This window comes from Poecilia mexicana, unplaced genomic scaffold (assembly GCF_051168715.1).
Source record: "Poecilia mexicana isolate PSO_F unplaced genomic scaffold, ASM5116871v1 scaffold_2, whole genome shotgun sequence".
In the NCBI taxonomy this organism is placed as follows: domain Eukaryota; kingdom Metazoa; phylum Chordata; class Actinopteri; order Cyprinodontiformes; family Poeciliidae; genus Poecilia; species Poecilia mexicana.
Window position 1 is genome coordinate 13,908,331 of NW_028263371.1, and position 19,177 is coordinate 13,927,507.

The 19,177-nt window shown below is 38.6% G+C and overlaps 2 protein-coding genes and 1 long non-coding RNA gene across 3 annotated transcripts; 1 reads left to right on the forward strand and 2 right to left on the reverse strand.

Moving 5' to 3' along the window:
• Positions 1–600: 600 nt before the first annotated feature.
• On the reverse strand, positions 601–9,909 carry LOC106917516 (potassium/sodium hyperpolarization-activated cyclic nucleotide-gated channel 1-like). The gene is made up of 10 exons (XM_014986540.2): positions 9,410–9,909; positions 7,146–7,332; positions 6,515–6,619; positions 6,295–6,432; positions 4,283–4,444; positions 4,048–4,141; positions 3,825–3,952; positions 2,869–3,015; positions 2,373–2,610; positions 601–1,303 (listed from the first exon to the last, which is right to left on the reverse strand). Exons 1-10 carry the CDS (start codon positions 9,592–9,594, stop codon positions 1,131–1,133), a joined length of 1,557 nt encoding a protein of 518 aa, XP_014842026.2. The 5' UTR covers positions 9,595–9,909; the 3' UTR covers positions 601–1,130.
• A 2,201-nt stretch (positions 9,910–12,110) lies between these two features.
• Positions 12,111–13,660, reverse strand: LOC148160457 (uncharacterized). The gene is made up of 2 exons (XR_015762375.1): positions 13,112–13,660; positions 12,111–13,024 (listed from the first exon to the last, which is right to left on the reverse strand). It is a non-coding gene; the product is annotated as an uncharacterized LOC148160457 (long non-coding RNA).
• An 812-nt stretch (positions 13,661–14,472) lies between these two features.
• cox17 (cytochrome c oxidase copper chaperone COX17) lies at positions 14,473–18,807 on the forward strand. The gene is made up of 4 exons (XM_014986543.2): positions 14,473–14,583; positions 16,249–16,371; positions 16,452–16,560; positions 18,599–18,807. The coding sequence occupies exons 2-3, from the start codon at positions 16,256–16,258 to the stop codon at positions 16,534–16,536; spliced, it is 201 nt and encodes a 66-aa protein (XP_014842029.1). The 5' UTR covers positions 14,473–14,583; positions 16,249–16,255; the 3' UTR covers positions 16,537–16,560; positions 18,599–18,807.
• The last annotated feature ends 370 nt before the right edge of the window (positions 18,808–19,177 follow it).

Below are 19,177 nucleotides of genomic sequence, written 5' to 3' on the forward strand. Positions count from 1 at the left end.
TGGTAATTACATGCATTGTTTTGTTTCTTGCCAAACAACAAAATAAAAATAAGATTTAGCGAAAAATGACTTATAATTTTAGGAAGGTGACAATATGATATATAATAATAATAATGTAAAACAATTTAAAAAAACGGAATGACATTTCACGAATCAATAGAGGGAAAGCAAATACAACTTAAGAGGAACTGAGATTTAAAAAAAATGTATTCAGAACGGCAAAGATGGAAAAATTTTGTTTCAATTAAAGTTGTGAACAATCTTGACAGTGAGGTGAAATTAACACTAAATGTAAATCTCTTTCTGCTCTTAAAAGACATCTGAAAAAATTGATTAAGATGAAGCAATATGCCACTGAATAACTTCATGTTTTCTTGTGTACTTTTTGTGTGTATTTGAATTATTGTCTGAGTTGAATAGCTAATTTTCTCTTTATGTGAATCTGCAGAAATATTATAAGTTTATACTATGCCCTCCTCCTTTTCATTCTTGATTTCTTTCAGTTGTTACACGAACTGGGAATGAAATACAGAAGTGAAATAAAAACAGAAAAAATGGATATAAAATGTATACTCATAATAAGCATATGTGAACCTCTGACCTGCACTGTGCCTGTTGTTCACCACCCATATGACACATCCACGGTTATGAAATGAATACTTTTTTCTCTTTTTAGTATCCAGCTATCCATCCATTTTCTGTACACCCTTGTCCCTCAGTGGGGTCGGGAGGTGCTGGTGTCTATCTCCAGCTACTTTTTTCTCCTTTCCCTTTTCCCATTTGCCAGAAGAAGTTTAAGCTCCAAAACGTGACAGGAGAGAATAAGTTTCTACGAATTTTGTTTTTGCAATAAACAGGAATAGTTCAGCAAAAATAAAAAATAAAAAGGCAAAACACCCCAAATGCCCTATATATTGAGGTCTTTGTTTGGTGTAGATAAATAGGGGATGAGAAGGCAAAAACTCTACATAGTCTTGTAGCATTTAAAAGGTGCTCAACTTTTATTAATGTGCAAAAAAACTCTTCACTGGCTCTCCTTTAGCCATCCAAATGCTAAAGTGCATAGGGTTAGATAAGGATTCCTTCGCAGAAAAACAGTTCATACTTTTTTTTTTTCTTGTTTTTGTATCTTACACAACTCCGCCGTCGGCGTTAACGAGGACCATCTTTTCTAGGTCCTTCTTGATGTCCGGGAAGCCCCGAAGCGCCTCCTGACAGTCGTCCCAGGACAAGGAGAAGCACTGGCAGTCGGTCAGCGCCTTCACCGTGGCCAGATGCTTGCCTTTGGTCAGCACGCACGTCTCTGCGGACACACGGCGGGAAAAACGTAAGGCTAATGAGCGCGCGAGCCTTAATGACTGAGGGAGCGGGAGAGCCCTAACGGTTAATCTGAAATTAAAACGAACAGACGTTAGCCGTTAGCTCCGACGGGCTCCGGTGCCAACCGGACTGGGACGGGTTCCAGCCTAAAAAGCCACTGAATTAAGCAAATGATTTAAAGTACAGAGGAGGGAGGGAGGAGAGGAACGAAGGAAGAAGAAGAAGAAGAAAAAAAGTCACTATATGTGATCAAGCTGCCAAATGGAAAAAGGAGGAGGTTTCAAAGCGAAGCTTGGAACTGCCAAAGCCGAACATAAATACAAGGACCAACTGGCATTTTCAAAAACGCATTTGTCATGCTCAGAAACACATTTTGTAAAGACAGAACGCCCTGTGACAGTAACTCAACTGCGGTTCTGCCAAAATACAGTCACAAAAGTGCCAAAAAAAGCAACAAAGAAATAATTTAATTGGTTTTTAGGTACTATTAAATGTCACAGTGTTACGATCAAAATGAAATTGGAAAGCAATACATTTAAAACGCCTTGAAAAATGTCCTATTTTGCTATATGACCATGAAATCAGATTTAACCCCGTTTACTCTGGTAACCTTAAATAAAATACAATCTGTTTTCACAAGCATTATTAGGGATGCACTGATCCACTTTTTTTACTTCTGATATAAAGATATCTGAGGATTAGTATCAGCCGATCCAATACAGAAAATCTTTTCTGAATTTACTTAAAACATAAATTCTTTAAAACAGACATAAATACAGAAATACAAATGTATGTGATAACCCTGCACCAGTACAGCACACTTAGATACACCGATGGCAAACACAGGCTTGGTCAAGCATGTAAAAACAATACAACTTGAATTTGTTCAGTCAGTGCAATTAGCAACATAAATAAAGACACTGAAAAATTGCTGTGATGAGTTAATAGTGATGACAACGAGGGAAATGTCAAATCCTATTTTAAAAATGACTAAATATATAATTTGAAGTTCTCCGAATGTAACCAGAGATGTGGAACAAATCGAAGCATACCTCCAAAAAAGTCTCCGTCGCAGAGCTCCCTCTCGTACGACTCGGTCTCCATCACGGCCTCTCCGTGATCGATGAAGAACATACGATCGCCCGGGACATTCTGTCGGACGATGACGTCTCCCTCCTGGAAAACCTCGTAATGTAGCTTGAGGAGGACGTCGTTGATGAAGTTTTCGTCTCTGTTCTGAAACATCGGTACTTTCTTCAGCAGCTGGCTGCACATCACCATCAGGACTTGCTGGGAAAGAAAAGAAAAAAATTCATTACCCATGTTGCGGTTCATTAGGAATGTAAAGATCCAAACACAAAGTTAGACAATTAGTATATGTAGACTCAGGGTTTCCCCTAGTATATTATAAGCCTGGCGGGCCACCAGGCTTTACTTGTGTCCCACCAGGCTAAACATTGCTTTTTTTTAAATTTCATTACAACTTAGCAAAAGTGTCAAAATGTATCCCAGTGTGCTTAGGGATAGTTGTGTATTGATGAGGTTTACCTCTTTGAGGGATGATGATATCGTGTCCATTATGTATTTCTCGTCGAACCATTTCCCTCCGTAGCGAGCTTGGTAGTAGTTGCTGATGCGAAGCTGCAACTCTGGTGGAAGCTTCATGAAGGCCATATAATGCTCCAAGCGACTCATCTGTGGGAAAAAAAACCACAGCAGTTATAAAGTATGTAATTCCATAGCATAATGCTTAAAGGACTCCAAGATTCATATATTAGAACTAGGAAATCTAAAAAGCTTAAAAGTATGAACCTTTTTTCTGTAACGGTCCAGCATGCTGAAAACATTTTTTTGTATGTCTGAGCCAAATGAAGGAGAGAGTGTTTAACAACAACTGCGGTTTGATTATCACCATTTTAACAATTTTATCCACAGAACCTGCAGAATTGGCTAAACGTGGCTCTTTTAGTGCTAACAAACATGCTGTGAAAAAATTTGCACTGTGTAAGCTTGTTAAACATGTCGATGTTCACTTTTGAAGAGCGACTGAATGGTTAATGGTTAGTAACTCCCGCTTCTCATTCAGTCTGCTCTGGTATAAGTGTCTGTGAGCAAACTGATTCCTATTAAAGTCATTGTGGATTTTATTTATATTATATTCTTTAAATATACATTTATGATTTTATTGTGGTCTGTAAGTTGTGTTGTTTTGTTTTTAATCTGTGTACCTATGGACTTATAGTCTATGAATGCAGTTTGAACTGAATTGAATTATGGAACATGTGTTTAGGTTCCACAGTCATAAATGTATTTGCTGATAAAAATGTCTAATTATTTTGTTTGCTAGATAAATACTCCAATAACCAGGGACTAGTTATTTATTAGGTTTCCGTAATAACATATATTACAAGGTTTCGGTAATAACATATATACTCATCACAAAAAAAACACGGTACAATAAACGAGAGCCAGCAACTTTACTCGCTGAAGGCTAGTATAAGGACCTTGCTCTTGTATTCCTTGGCTGCTGGGTCAAGGTTGGCGATCATGGTTGTAGCGTTGGCTACGAGGATGGTGTACATCATGCAGCCAGACACCATGCTGACCATGACGATCCACATCTCTATGTAATCTGGACAGCAAAAGAACTAGTGAGAACCTTTGGGTACTAATGTGTTTGTTTGTTTTTAAAGTGTGAGATGCCTGAAGAAGAAGGGAGTGCCTGACTTGTTGGAGCATCCATGGATCCGTAAGAGAGAGCAATCATCTGGGAGAGAGCTCGGAAAACTCCCCAAGAGTATTTAACGATGACTGTGGAGTTCTGAAAGAAATAAGGCGACGTTGATATATTGTAACCCGTTAGCCAAACCACCAAGTCACCAAGAATCCACAGAACTGTCCCTCTAATTTAATAAATCCGTCACCCTGTTCTGTCTGTACATTTGGGGAAAGGTTTGGTTACCATCAGGTTTTCCTTCCGAACCCAGCAGTCGGTGGGAAACTCCTCCAGCATGGGGACGAAGTACTGGATGCAGCCGTTCCAGTGACACAGCAAAAAAATCATCATGAAGAGAGACAAGATGCGGAAGAAGAGCCGAACTACCTCCAGGTTTGCATTTGACACCTGCCGAGAAGACACGACACAAACACATGTGTTTTAGCCAATAATCTGCATGGCAACGGCGAACACAGGGAAAAGCATGGTGTTCAAGAAGGACCCAAAAAAAATTGGGGTTAAAAACTTGAACTCCACTTTAAAGAATTCATCAAATGAGCATTAGAATTACATTTCCTTCTGGGTTAGTACGAGTTCTGGTTTCACTGCTTTGGTCAGCAGTTCAATCAAATGACAGCTGTACGACTGAATAAGGCAGAGTAAGAAACGGGAGTGGTCAGACGATCACCCGGACTGCAAACAAACCAACAGTTTAGTCAGATTACCCTAACAACTTAATTTACATCTAAATAAGTAATGATCCTCATCAGTCAGGAAAACGGTTCAAACAGACATAAACCTACAAGGCCAAATGGATGCCTCTCCAATATTCAGCTTGTCAATCTGGCTCCATTTAATGTGCTTATTTAATAGAAACACTGCTTGGTAAAATGATAATTAATGCACCGATTGTTCGGGTGACCGGCAATTGGCCATGTGTAACCGATCTCATCCACCAAGCTTATTTACATTTAAATAGCCACAAAACTGCTTCATTTGGCTTTCCTATGCATTACAAGGAAACCTAAAACTCAGGACAATTTATCGGTGGTTTAAGTTGTTTAGTTTGTTGTGAACTGACTTCAAGCCTTGTGATTTTTTTTAAAAGGAAAACACTGCTGTGCACATTATTATTTGGTAAGAGACCCAAAGCGGGTGTGTAGTTACACCTGTTCTGACAGTTTTGGTTGTATTTAAAATGTGAAAAATGAAAAACTAAAGAAAAATATTTTTTTTGTTTAATTTAGTTAATTTAGTAGATTGGACAGCAATATACTAAATCAATCTCTAAATGTTCAATTTCATTTAAATGCAGTGGTGAGCGCTACATCAAGTACAGTTAAAAAAAGTTTTTATTGTTTCACTAGTACTGTTCAATAATGTTCTTCAATAAAATAACACGGGACCATTGAAGTTTATTGTAACCTTACAACACCTGACAGTGTCAGTTATAAAAATATAATTGCTTCCCCACAATATCTGGCTAGATCTGGCTTGTACAACCCCTGAGGTGGTTTCAAAAACCAGGTAAGAATTTCATGGTGTCTGTAAATGGAGAAGAATCTGGCTGGGACCGACCGAGGAAGAACTGGTTAAAGCCAGGTCTACAGACAAGAGGCTAAAGAAACCAGATATTCAGTCAGATGAAAAGATTAAGAGAAATGGTAAGAAATACTTCATGGACTCAGGGAATGTAGGTGTCCTGAAAAGACACTTTATTAACAGCAGAAAAAACTGACTGACAAACAAAAGAAATGAGCCTCCGCTTTCTAGATAATAGCATACAAAAAACAAACGGCAGAAAGAGTCGGTCGATTGTTGATATTGCCAACAAAGCTCACCAACCAAAATGCCATCTCTTAAGGAATCGGCATAGAGAAGGAAATACAACGTCTTTTGACACCTTCTCCTTCAACAAGTTTTCAATCGCTTATCGTAGCAGGAGCAGTACAATCACCATACATACAACACACGACTTTCCACCATGGCTAATCAAATTCAAAATCAGATTTTGAGTTTGAATATGTCTGAATGAACTGTTTGACTATGAGTCTATAGATCTGGTCTGCCTTGGATCATTTCCAGCTCGTTGCTAGAACAGAAAAACCTAAACTAGATTCTTCTGCAATGAACATAATGAGCACAATTAGAGACTTATGAAAACCTTTATTTATACTGTTTGCAGAACACAGCAAAAGTACTTCCAAATATTTTAGGGCCACCCTGAATTGAGACAAAGAGATAGTTGTTGAACTTACTTTCTCAACTTCGTTGAAGAACCTGACCAGTCTGGACACTCGAGCCAGCCGGATCAAGCTGAGGATCCGCACGAACATCAGTATCCTCATCATCTTGTTGGCCTTGGATGGGTTGTCATCGTTGTGGTAATGTAGGTCCTAGAAACGCAAACAAGGTGAGGGTTCTTTTTTTGTTTGTTTGTTTTTGCTGTAGATCTCAGGCACCTCAAAGTCCCATTACCGCAAACAGCAGGATGTATCCGATGGGGAAAGCTGCTATGACGTCCGGGATGAACCATGTCCTCAGGTAGCTGACTCTGATTTTTTTGATATCCAGAATAGCTTCCTGAAAGAGAGGATGGAGACCAGATGTGAGCCTGTGCCATGAACCGATTTAGAGTGTTAACACTCCGTCTGATCCGATATTTAGGGAGTACTTTGAAAATAAACCGTCATGCTGGATCGGATTTGTATGTATGATTCATACAGAAGACTTGCATGAATGTCAGAAGTTCGCAGAAATGGACTTAAAAAAAAAAGGTAATCAGATGCAAATCCAGATGTTTGTGTTGAAAAACATCACAGACGCACCATTCGTGATTAGCAAGAACTCCGTGATTCGGGGAAAATAAACGGGATATTGACAGAAGGACGCTTAATTGGAAACGTTATACGCTCATTATAATCCCCCGTTATAAAACCGCGCAGCAGGTGCCAATGTTGCCCGTATCTCAGGATGGGCGGTTAATCTAGCCTTTCGTGTATTGAGTGGATTACAGATGGGACGGGGATGGATTGCATGAGCCCGTCGGTGAGGGGATTATCTCTCCGTCCAGATTGTGTCTGAAAATAGAGCGGGCGGCCGCTCTCACCTCGGCGTCCTCCGTTATGATTCCCATCCGGAAGTTCAGGACCACGTCCAGCAGAAACAGCGTGTCCGAGAACACGTTGAAGCTCTCCCACGCCAGCCCGCTGTCGCCGTCCAGGAAGGCGATCTCCATGGGAATCCCGATCAGGTTCAGGAAGGTGATGGCCATCATGACCATGATGTAGTAACTCCTACAGGAGGGCAGATGCGGAAGTTAAAGAAAAACCTAATTATTTTTATTTTATTTATTTGTCTTTCTGAGTCTTGAAACTTTCAAGGAGCTTAAGCTAAACTCTGATGCTGAAGTTGGTAAGACAAGCCGCATTATGCGCCCTAAACACTGTGATAATGTAACTGCACATCCCGTCAGCCGGGCTTAAATTGCCTGGCTCCAATTACTCCGCTCTCTGATCCCAGAGGTTTTGTTCTCTCTCTGCTTTTGCTTTGTTTACAGACTAATAACAACCTATAGATCTAAAAAAAAAAAAAAAGCGTTTCCTGTTTTCTAATATTTCTGTATCAACATAAGAAAAAGGTTCAGGTTTTTGTTATGTTTTATTTTAGGAATCTCTTTTTATCTGTTTCTGTCTTGTCTGACTTCACATATGCAGTGCAGAGAAAATGAACTGTGGACCCCCATCCAGAAGCATTGGTTCTCAGTGTTGTTTTATTGCAATGACATAACCTTACAGTTATTAGCTGTGGTTCTCCTACAGTGACCTCCATCACCAGTTTTTCTCACTCTGTGGGGTTTTAAGGTAAATTTCTCCAGCCTTGTTTTGTCAGCGCTCCAGTTGCTTCAAACCTTTTTATCTCTGTCTAGTCTTGATTAGTCGAGCAGCTGCTTTCCCTGTGGTAATTTTCTGATCTGAAAAGAAAACATCCCATTTTGAGCAATTTCTAAGAGAATTATTTTTTTGCCATGATATGTTAATAGCTCAGGAATTATGGTTAAATATATTGATTCGGTGTGTCAACACATTAATCAACTGAAGTATGTTCACTGTAAGGGGATTGTCATAGGGGCAACTAATCGTGGTGCCATTTTTTTTTAGATGAAAAAATATTAAAATTAGATTTTTTTGTCATTAAATAAACATAATTACATTTTTCTAAATTTACAATATAAGATTTCTTTTTACAATTTTTTTGGAGGATTGCTAATCAGTTTGTTGTGAAAGTTTAATAGCAAAGATTTAAGGAGGAAAAAAGAGACAAATAAATGTTCCAAAAACAAGAAAGAAGTGTAAAACACAAATTTAAAAAAATAGTTTGAAGTCCATTGTAACATACTTTATGTTTGAGACATTCATTATGGTAACTATTGCTGCATAGGAAGCAACATAAAGTACAAAAACTTGATAAAAACAAAAAATTTGATTCCTTAATTCCCTCTATATAATGAATCCACTGATTAAGTGACATGTAACAACCTAAAAATCAGTTTGATATAGTGGAACTAAAACAACTGAACCTGTAGTGTCTAGATTTTGCCATGTTTGCACCTGAAATATGTCAACATACTGTAGGTAAAAAAAACAACTGACTAGTTTCACACTATTACAGGATCTGAGAAACGAATCAAGTGGTGGATGGTACCGGTTTAGTGTTCATGCCAAATGTTTGAAACATTTTCAAACAGCATTACTTGGAAAAAAAAAAGTCGAGGCATCCTGTCAGTCAGCTGTGCTCAGCAGCAGGTTGGGGAGGGGCAACTTCAGAATGGAATAGAAAAGAACACACTTTATTGATCCTCCAGTGGAAATTGATTATTTGTTGACATACAAAGTGTTAAATATGAGTAAATACAAATATAACAATAAGCGATATAAATTTATATAAAATTTTATATATATATATATATATATATATATATATATATATATATATATATATATATATATATATATATATATATATATATATATATATATATATATACATGAGTAATCCAAATATGACTAAATATGAAATAAAGAAATAAAATAATACCAAGCATGTGCATGGAAATAATCTACAAATAAATCTATAAAAACGTACATTAAAAGACTTTTTGCATAGTGACTTCAGCTGTTTCCCTGCCATCTCATTAAAGAAACTTTAAATGTCAGCCAAGTTTTAATTTGAACAATTTTTTTTCACCTGATTGAAATGAAAAATAGTTTCTAATACTTAGACAATCTCCTCTATGTCGCTCGTTCCTGCTTTTCATCCTGAGCATGGTAAATGAAAGACGTCCCGAGTCGCAGCACTGCGTGCCTGAAGTACCTCATGGGGCTGAAGGGGTGAATGACGAAGACTCCGCTCTCCAGCTGGCGCTTGCACTCCTTCTCCACGGCCACCTCGCTGCCGTACACGTACAGGGACTGCCTGTTCAGCTGCGGGAGAAGCAGGGCTCTCCATCCACAGGTGGCCTTGGTAAATCCCGTGGTGGGACCTTTGAATTTCTCCATGGACACTCCTCAGTTCCCTCCGATCAGTCGAAAGCACGGGCCATCCCACCACAGGCTCGCTCCACAGCTGCTCCTTCTTCTCGGGAGAACTGCGTCTGACTCCAGCAGTCCCAGCCTCCCTACTTTGGTCGCAAGGTGTTTTTCACATCCAGCCTCCCGGACTAGCTGAAGCCGAGTGGAGCTGGAGTGGATCCTCCCGCCTCTCCTGCTCGGTCCCTCCCTCTCTCCTTTTCCTCGCTCTCCTCACCCCGGCCCTGTACGCCTCCCATCTCATCAACTATTCAGTATCTGTGTCTCATCCTCAAATGAATCAAGCCATGTCACGAGGACATGTCCAGCTCGCATTAATACTAAGGACAATGGTGGGTGAGAACGTCACACACGCACACACACACACACACACACTGTCATGAGGACCAGGCATCTGGCAGTGTGTGCAGGAACGGTTCAGTCTGGGCCACGGAGCATGTAATTAAACCCTGCGCCCGGTTACCTGATGCTGTACATACAGTATCTTTGAGCCAACTCCTTGAGCATTGTTTGCATACAGCACAGTCAGAAAGAAACTCAAAAACGGGGATGGATGTGGCGTCGAGTGAAACCAACGACTGGGGAAAAAAAAGTGTCTTATTTCTATTCTCTTATAAAATACAAAGGGAGAAAATGAATCTGAGCCAGACAACTCGGACAAAATAAAAAATTGCATTACATAAGATGACAGCAGAATTAATCGCGAGTTCTTGACAGTGGGCATAATGAATGAACGCGTCGGGTTTTTACCCTTTGTGCTACTTTGCTTCTTGCATAACTCCAAAGAAGAGGAAACATTTTAAACCCACGAGGATACTTTTTAAAGTCTTTAGCTCACCCGTCAGCGTCGGACACTAAGTGTTTCGACGTCTCATGAATCAGGAGTTATCTCCACAGCAAACCTCCACCGCATGTCAGGGTAGTAAACCTCACATCACCCAACAGAATCCTGGATGCAAGAGCGCCACAGGGTGTTGTGCTTGGCCCAGCAATGTTTAGCCCCTTCACCTGGGTCTGCACCTGTAGCCATCCCTACTAATACAACGCCTGAAGTTCCTGATGTGGTGGCAGCCATTAGACATAATAATGGAGTCCTCTACTGAAGCAGGAGGCACAGCATCTCATTCAACGGTGTTTAGACAAATCCCTACTATTCGTCATCGAGGCAGAGATGGCGAAAACAGTCTGCCTGAAATTCAGAGGAACCTACATAACTGAGGACTTTGCTTGGTGATGTCAGTGGAGACTGTTCTTTCTAATAAAACCAAAAACAGGCTGTCCTGTTTTTAGATCTGTTACAAAAATGATACAGAAGTGAAACAGAGAGCATCCTCTGCCACAGATGTACAGCGTGGTACGCAGGCTGTACTTCAGGCCTCACAAAACAATAAAACACCTCTGTTCCAATGACTAACAGAGCTCAGGGGCTCCTCTTCCTCCAGCTGGTGCTATATAAGGCAAAAACAATCAGTGTAGACCGCAGTCACCCAGGTCACTCTACGTTTGTTACGTTTTCCTCAGGGAAAAGGTGCAGGGCTCCCAAAACCACAAGTTAACCACTTAAAACATTGACTCTGCTGTCCTTAATATCTATATTTAACCCTCTATTGTTACCAAAATCACTGTATGCATTACAGTGTGTACATTTAATAAATCCTTTCAGTTTTTCCCAATAATGTCTGAATTTTATGGATTATAATCCAGGTCGAAAAGCTCTAAGAAAACACATTATATTAAAAAAAACAATCTCTGAGATAAACCGCCTACATGTTCAGGTACACTTTGTCTCTGTCTCAATGTTTGTCCCAAATACACGTTAGCCTCTTGTGACCTAAAACCGAATAAAATGCTGTATCGGCAGAATCTGCAAAGCTTGTTAAACATTAGACTATATCCTCTCCACCCGCTATAATCTTGTTTTGGCAAGCAGATTTAAGTGAGGAACAGTGGGCTTAAAAAATAAGCTCAAGCATTTGAAAATAATTTGCTCTTTATTGCTGTCTTTTCTGGACGTATTGGATTTCTATCTTCTTAAATTGAAAGTGTGAGGTACAATACAAAGTATTCTCTCTTTATTGCTTCATCTATGGTTAAACAATCACATTCAGAAGTTTGCATGCAACAATCACTGGTGTAAATTATCATTTTTTTCAGTGTAGAAGGACAATATAACAAACAATTTCTATGATTTTTAATAAAATAGTTAGTAGAGAAACAAATATGCAAGTTATTTTTTTTCAACCATTCAATAAACTTGCAAGGTTGTTTTTTTTTTAATAAAATTTTATTAGATTAAAAACATTTTCTAGGCAAACAAAATCAAAAATATTTAACCCAAAAAGCTAGAAAACTGTAAATCTTTCTTATGTTGAGGCAAATGTCTGATACCCATTTTGAACCTGCAATAATTTGTTCTCTTCTATTTTTGCTTCAATAAAATATATATTTAATTTATTTGTGAGCAGATAAAAAAAATCACATTACAATTATTTTTGCCTTTTTATTGGGAGAAAACACAATTATTGCTCATTATTTTTAAAGTCCATACTTAAATACAGCTAAACATCAGCTGTGAGATTACAACAAGGCTGTTCCCACAGGCTAAAGATTCAACCTTGAGCTTGAACTGAGCATCGGCATGCAGAGCAGACAGAAAGGAAATCAAACTGAGCCTAGGGGGCGCTGTTGAGCCATGTGGCCGTGCCATTTCTAAATTCCATTGCAAAGTTTGGTGAGTTTTTGAGTGTTTTAAGGTAATTCATTCACAGAAATGTTTACATTTGAAAAACAATAGACCTTTGGAGAACTTTCGCTGCTGCGGCCTGATTATTCTGTGCAAACAAGAAAGCTAAAAAAAGAAAGATATCAAGAAAGTCAGACATAAATAAAGAAATAACACGGCGCCTTCCAGATTTAGCCAATGCATCCTGCTGTAGAATACGGTATTTGCGTGCTTCTTCCCAAACAGTGACCTCAGACAAAAAAGTGCTTACGCTTCTGTCTTTCCAGAAGACGCTGGAAGCTTCCTGCAGATGGTAAGAGAAGGTGGCAGATGGTCAGGACTTGCAATGTGGCTTTGAACCCTTGCTCCTTCCTGAAGGCAGAGTTCTGTTAAGAAGACCAAAACAAAAAAAACAAAAAAACCACGTTAAATAAAACTGAGCAAGAATCCAGGGGTACTTAACACGCTCTCAGATTTACATCGATTTTCAAAAGAGCAGAGTGTGCAGAGGGGCATGTCTTAACAAAAGGTGCATATCTATCACACGGAAACGAGCAAATGAACAAATTGCTTACTTGCCGGTTTATCTAGCACACAGCTGGCCCCTCGAATTGGAGTAAGTGACTTGGTTCTTCTGCTTATGCACTGCTTTGCTGATGCACCGTACGCAGGGCAGAGCTGTGGAAGAACTCACAAAAACACAACTGTAGGACAGAACATAGTTTCATTTCTCAGAAGTCCCAAAACACCGTTGTAATACTCTACCTTGCACCTCAGCAGCAGCAATATATGTCTTACGTAACAGCCGAGAAGCAATGAAACCGTCTACGAAAGGGCATTTCTGTGGCCAAGAAAACCGAGTTGCATGAGACGTTTCTCCTTGATTGGCACAAAAGTAAGGATTTTATTTTACTAAAAGTACAAAGATAATAAAATATAAAACAGGAAAATGATTTACAGTCAAGAGGGTCTGTGTAAATTCTAGCTCAGTCCTGCAGTGAATCAGTAAATGTACATTTTGCATCATATTCTCATGGTAACAGCTACATCAAATTAGAGTTAATAAGACAGTGTCCAGAGGGGATACAGCTGGGATTCTTATTATATTCTTTAGGAAATATTTTCAGTGTTTGTATATCATTTTCTAATCTCCATGCGTATAAAGGAAATAATATGAAGATGTTGAATTTAAATTTCAACCTTAGTCAGTATGTTATTTATTTTTGTCTTTTTACATACTGACCTAGTTTTAATAAATTAAAAATAAAATCTATTCTTGTGCTCATTTACCTCACATTTCTACACTTGATTGATTTATTCCACAGCCACAACATTGATAATAAAACAATTATAACCATAATGGTGCAATAATACTCACAATATAGCATGAACAGAAGGCTCATCTAACTATATACCGCCCCCCCCATAATTTACATAATAAAGGCGGTAGAAGTATCCAGAACATTAACAAAACAGGATGACTCAGCAAATTAAAAGAGAAGTATCGACAGTTTATTCAAGGTAATATTAAATCCTGCACGAAAAAGTATTAAAATGTTGGATTTATTACTGAAAGTGTTTTCTTTTTTGTATTTTTAAGCTGTATCATATTCATCTCGTGTGTGCAGCAAGATGGCCAAAACCTTTCTCGTGCCGTTGTGTGCCGTACGGTGGGAAAAGGAGATACAGGATGCGCTCCTTTGCAGTCAGCCGGCGCTTGAATTGGGTGAATGTGATGAAAGTGTGGGAGGAAACAGGTGACCTCTCAGAGCGATTTGAAATAGTTACATCATTACCAATGGCAGAGTAAAAGTATAATTTATACTTTTACTCTGTATTTGTGTCCAGTGGAGCACAGTCTGACAGGGCACGCCTACAGCTACCCGGGGCGCCTACTGCTTCACCGGGTGAGCAATGGTGCGCATCCATTTCCACCGAAACCAAAGTCGCTTATAAATAATAAAAGTAATGCAGGAATGAATTTTGGTTTTGGTGAGTGGCTTAATTTTATCTGTAGGGATTCTAAATAAGTTAGCCTGTCATGCTAATATGAAATATTAGATTTTTGTGTAGGTTTTAACGCCGTTTGAACTAATTAACTACATTTCCCAGAATCCCCAGTTGACGTTTGTAGTCACGTGAGTAAGTAAAGTTAATCACGTGACCTTTCTCCCCGCATGGTAGTTGCTGTTTGAAGGTGAAGCGATCGCTAGTGTGAGTGCTGGGCTCTGTTACAAGTAAGTTTGCGTTACTTAACACGGTTTAGTCTTGTTTGTAATCAGCGATAGTTTTAGATATCGTAGTTCAAGTGGTTTTCATTAAACTGTGGCGTTTGCGCGGCACGGCGCCACTGCTAATGTTATAAATATCAGCGATGCATGTTAGCTAATGTTAGCTAACTTTATGTAATCGTTTTGTAACGCAGATGAAAGTTACCTAACGGCGGTAAATCGCAACACATGGAAGCAGAGAAAGGCTAACAATTTAATCAAACGTGACAAAGAACTATTTTAATTCTGCCTTTTTTGCGTTGTTTGTTAAACTTCTGAAGTGGATATGTTGCTTTTTGGCTCCTTTTTCAGCTTTCTCGATTTTATCAGCACATCCGTCACTGTGTTTGAAATTAAATGATTGGTAATTTGGATAGTTCTGTTTTCTATTTTCATTTTAGTAGGCATGCTAGCAGAAAATAGCTGAAAGAGCCTTAAATTATATACATTCGGACAGGTTCCGGAAGCTGCGTTTCTGGGTTTATTTATGCCCTTCGATTTTAGGTTCAGCTTTTGATCATTTTGATCACAAAAACAGCTTGTTGTGAAAGGTTTTTTTATGTAAATTTGATGGCTGTGTTTATCAGTTAATTGACGTGTATTAGTTTTATTCAGCCTAAGGTTCCTGATATTGCTGTAAACTATATTCGAGCCATTAGCAGGAAGCATTCTGCCTGAAGAATGTTTTCTGCTTCCTTCATTTTTTACATATAGAGATGACAGTCAATTATTTCAAATTTTTTGTTAAAAAAAAGTAGAATTTTTTTAAATAAAAAAGTTTAACTGAAAAAAAAAATACATATATATATATATATATATATATAATTTTCATGAAGTTAATATTTTATTTTTGTGAGAAAATGATAAAATATTTAATGAATATTCAGACCTCAGACCTTACAGGGACTACAGTTTGCTAAACAAATGTAATTAAAAGTGTCAATATAACTGGGTAATGCAGACAGGAAGTGATTCTAAAGTGGCCATATTTTTTTTAGTTTATTACACTTTCTTCTTATCTTTCTCTTTACTAAAAGATGTTGGAAACTGTGTCTGTGTTTTTGAATAACTATACAAGGAGAGGATTCACAGCATTTAATTTAAGACAAATGTGGGTTTTCTTAATTGTTGACTTTTTTGACTTTGCCTTTTAAAAAAAAAAAAGTAAAACACTTTGTTAAACTGCTTTACAATATGCCATACAAATAATGTGCCTTACAAATAAACTGTATTGATTGATTATGTAGATACATCTGACTGAGAAAAATATCAGGTTTTTACTTTGTCATTCAAAAATCTAAATGGACCATTTTACCATCTTGGACCCTATTAGGTCAGGGTTTTTACACTAATCTATAATATATAATAACATTGTGTGGTGTGAATGTCAAATTATAACCCCATTTTAAAATTCTGACTTTGTTCAAATTTTGCTTTATTTTTAACTTTTCTGGGTTTTTTTCATGAATTATAGATGTTATAAACCCTTTCTAAGTAAATGTTTGGTCCTCAAATGCCTGCAATGTGGCACATTTAACGTTTAAAAAGATGTAGAGAACTGGGTCTGGATATGCTTTTGAAATGTTTGGAACCCTGGCTAAGGAACCCCGTGTCCTCATCCCTGTATTTTAGCTCCAAGATGTCGTCCCTTTCGGCTGCCAGCGTGGAGACGCCTGCTGTGACTGATGGCACGGAGAAGAAGCCTCTGAAGCCATGCTGTGCTTGCCCAGAGACCAAAAAAGTCAGAGATGCTTGGTAAGCACCAGGCCAGAAATACTGAAATGTTTCCCTTTCTGTTTGTGGGAAAACCTGTACGTTGTGTTTGTCTCTGCTAGCATCATCGAAAAGGGAGAGGAGAACTGCAGAGACCTGATCGAGGCGCATAAAGATTGCATGAGGTCGCTTGGATTCAAGGTCTAACTCCATTTTGTGCTTGTGTGTGTGGTAAGTATTTAGTTCCTGTAGCGGCTTTTGTAACTTCTGGTTCTGTGGTCCCATCATGTGGTCACACACTTCCATACATCACTTGTTTTTAGTTTAGTATAATTCTGTATTACGTGAAAATAAAACTTTGAAGTTTGATATTGGAGAAATTTAGAGAAAGGGCCTGAAAGTAGAACATCAAATTGGGAAAGTCCAACTGGCTTCTCATCAACTCTGACCTTAAAATCCAATATGGCTGCCTCAGCAAGTTGAAACTTGAGCAGAAAAATAGAGCACAGCATAATGAAAACTCATGTTTTCTCAGTAAAAACTGACTGTAGGAAAATGAAGACATTTTTCTACGGTCAAAGGTTGACGGTGAGTCAGATGGTGCCCTCGTTTTAGCTAATTCTCTATTGAAACTCAAATTGCTGATGAACACGGTCAGCACCACTGAAAACGCTTCAATGAGTATTCTGGGTCAAATGGTGGCATTGTGGCACTGCCACAGATTGCTGAAAAAACCACCTCAAGGCACCACATTTGTTTGGAAGTGTGGAGGATGTTTATAGACAAATGGAGCTACAAGGTCATTGTAAAGATGCACCTCAGATCTACACGGAAACCAGCGTCTTATTTAACCACTCTGGACCCTGGTTTCAAAAACGATCATTTGGGAGAACACGAAGGTTTGTGGTCTCCCAAAGTGCCGGATCCGTGTGGACGCATGGCCTAAACAACTTGTTGTGGACGGTTTGTTGCCATTTGTCTCTATGCTGGTATGGTAACTATACCGTCACAAAACTCTGAAAATGTGAGACAAAATACAATCTTTTTATTCCTCCACTCAGTGGATTTAAAGAGGACTGGCATGTCTGTTTTAACCGATGCAGCTAAATTAGCTTAGCAACATAAGTTTTTCTGCTGAGAAAATAGAAACTTATTTTGAGAGATTTTAGACGGTTAATATCCTGAGAGCATTTTCAGTTTGAGTTGTTGCAAACCGCTAAAAGCTGGTAAAACAGGATGTGTCTGGCTCTCTGTCAGCTGATCTCACTTTTCTGCAGACTAACAATGACATGACAACTTTCTTCTACAAGGAACACATCTTCACCCCCATACCTCCCTTGTTGACGCCATCATTTCTTTATGAGCTTCACTTGCCTGCTGCTGTCGGATGCGTTCTGACAGACTAAATCCCAGCTGAGCTGAGCCAGTGTGGCGTTTAAAGTCCCACCTGCCCTTTCTGTGAACCGTGAAAATGCCCATCTTTGATCTGGTTCAGATACGGTCACTTTGGGTTGTGTTAGTCGTTACAGATTTTATGCACAAACGGCAGAATCGGTTCAAAGTGTGTAAGAACGGATGAAATGCAGCCAGAGGAGGGATCCTGCTTGTTCAAACTTTAGGAAACGAGCCTGAAGCCGTTTTAGTTGTGCTGTTGGTGTCGTCGGAATAAAACTTTTCCTCATTCTGCAGCACTATTGGCTCTTACATTTCATCCTGGGGTTTGCTGAACGTCTGCATAAACATGTAGGGAAATCTGAACCTTGCATGGGCTGAAACGATTAATCAAGATTAATTATTGAAATAATCAAATGATTTAGTAATTAGTTAATTTACTACTGTAGACTCAAAAAAGAAGAAAAATAGGTCATTTGGTGCAAAAAATCTTATTCAAAGCAGTAAATAAGTCACAGCTGTCAAAAAATAGACATTTTGCATTTAAGATAAACACTTTTGTCTATGAAAACTCAAGTGGCTTAGTTTTTGCTTCACCCAGTTTAGATTTACTGAAGGATTGATTATTTTCCTACTTTTAAGAGTTTGAATTATTTTCATATTTTAATGCATTTTAATATTGTGTAAAAAGGCTCAAGTGGTTAAATTAGAAACATGTGAAACGTGTTGTTTAACCGATTAATTGTCAGAATAATCATTAGTTGCAGCCCCAGTTCTCTTTATTCTCAAAGTTAATTTGCACTTTGTCAAATCAGTTCATACCAATGAACTGATATAAATCCAAAAGCTGATTGTTTTTGTCTTTTCTCTCCTGCAGTGTGATGGCGTGAGTGGAGGACGACCCTGGATATTCATTTCCTCTTTTTTTTCACCCTCTTATTTATACCTCCTCTGGAAGGGAAATGTGATACAGAAGCACTCGAACTGATGGATTTATGAGTGGAATATTTTTTTAACTCTGTAAAATCTGCTGTGTGAATATCTTAAAGGCTGTGTGATTATGAATAAAAGCCCTATGCAACAAGATTCCCTTTAGTCTCTTTTATCAGTCATATATTTATCTAAATAGGTGTCCCTCTCATGCCTGTTGAAAAGGGTGGCAGGCCCACAGTTGCTGCCCCTGGTATGCACTTATGCTTAAAAATAACTTGACCCTGCAAAGTCAATACTTGGCATATCTGCATTCTTTACAGCGTGTCACTGAAGTGTGTCTGATTGTGGACATGCATCCTCACACCGCTAGAAAACAGCTACTAGCGATACACAGGTTTGTCTTTTACCCGCTAGTTAACCTTTCATTTTTAGAGAAATCACCTTAACAACAAAATATTGGAATTGATCAGAGCTATCGTTTTATTTAAGGAGGTTTAAAACTTGTTTGAAGCAGCTATTAAGC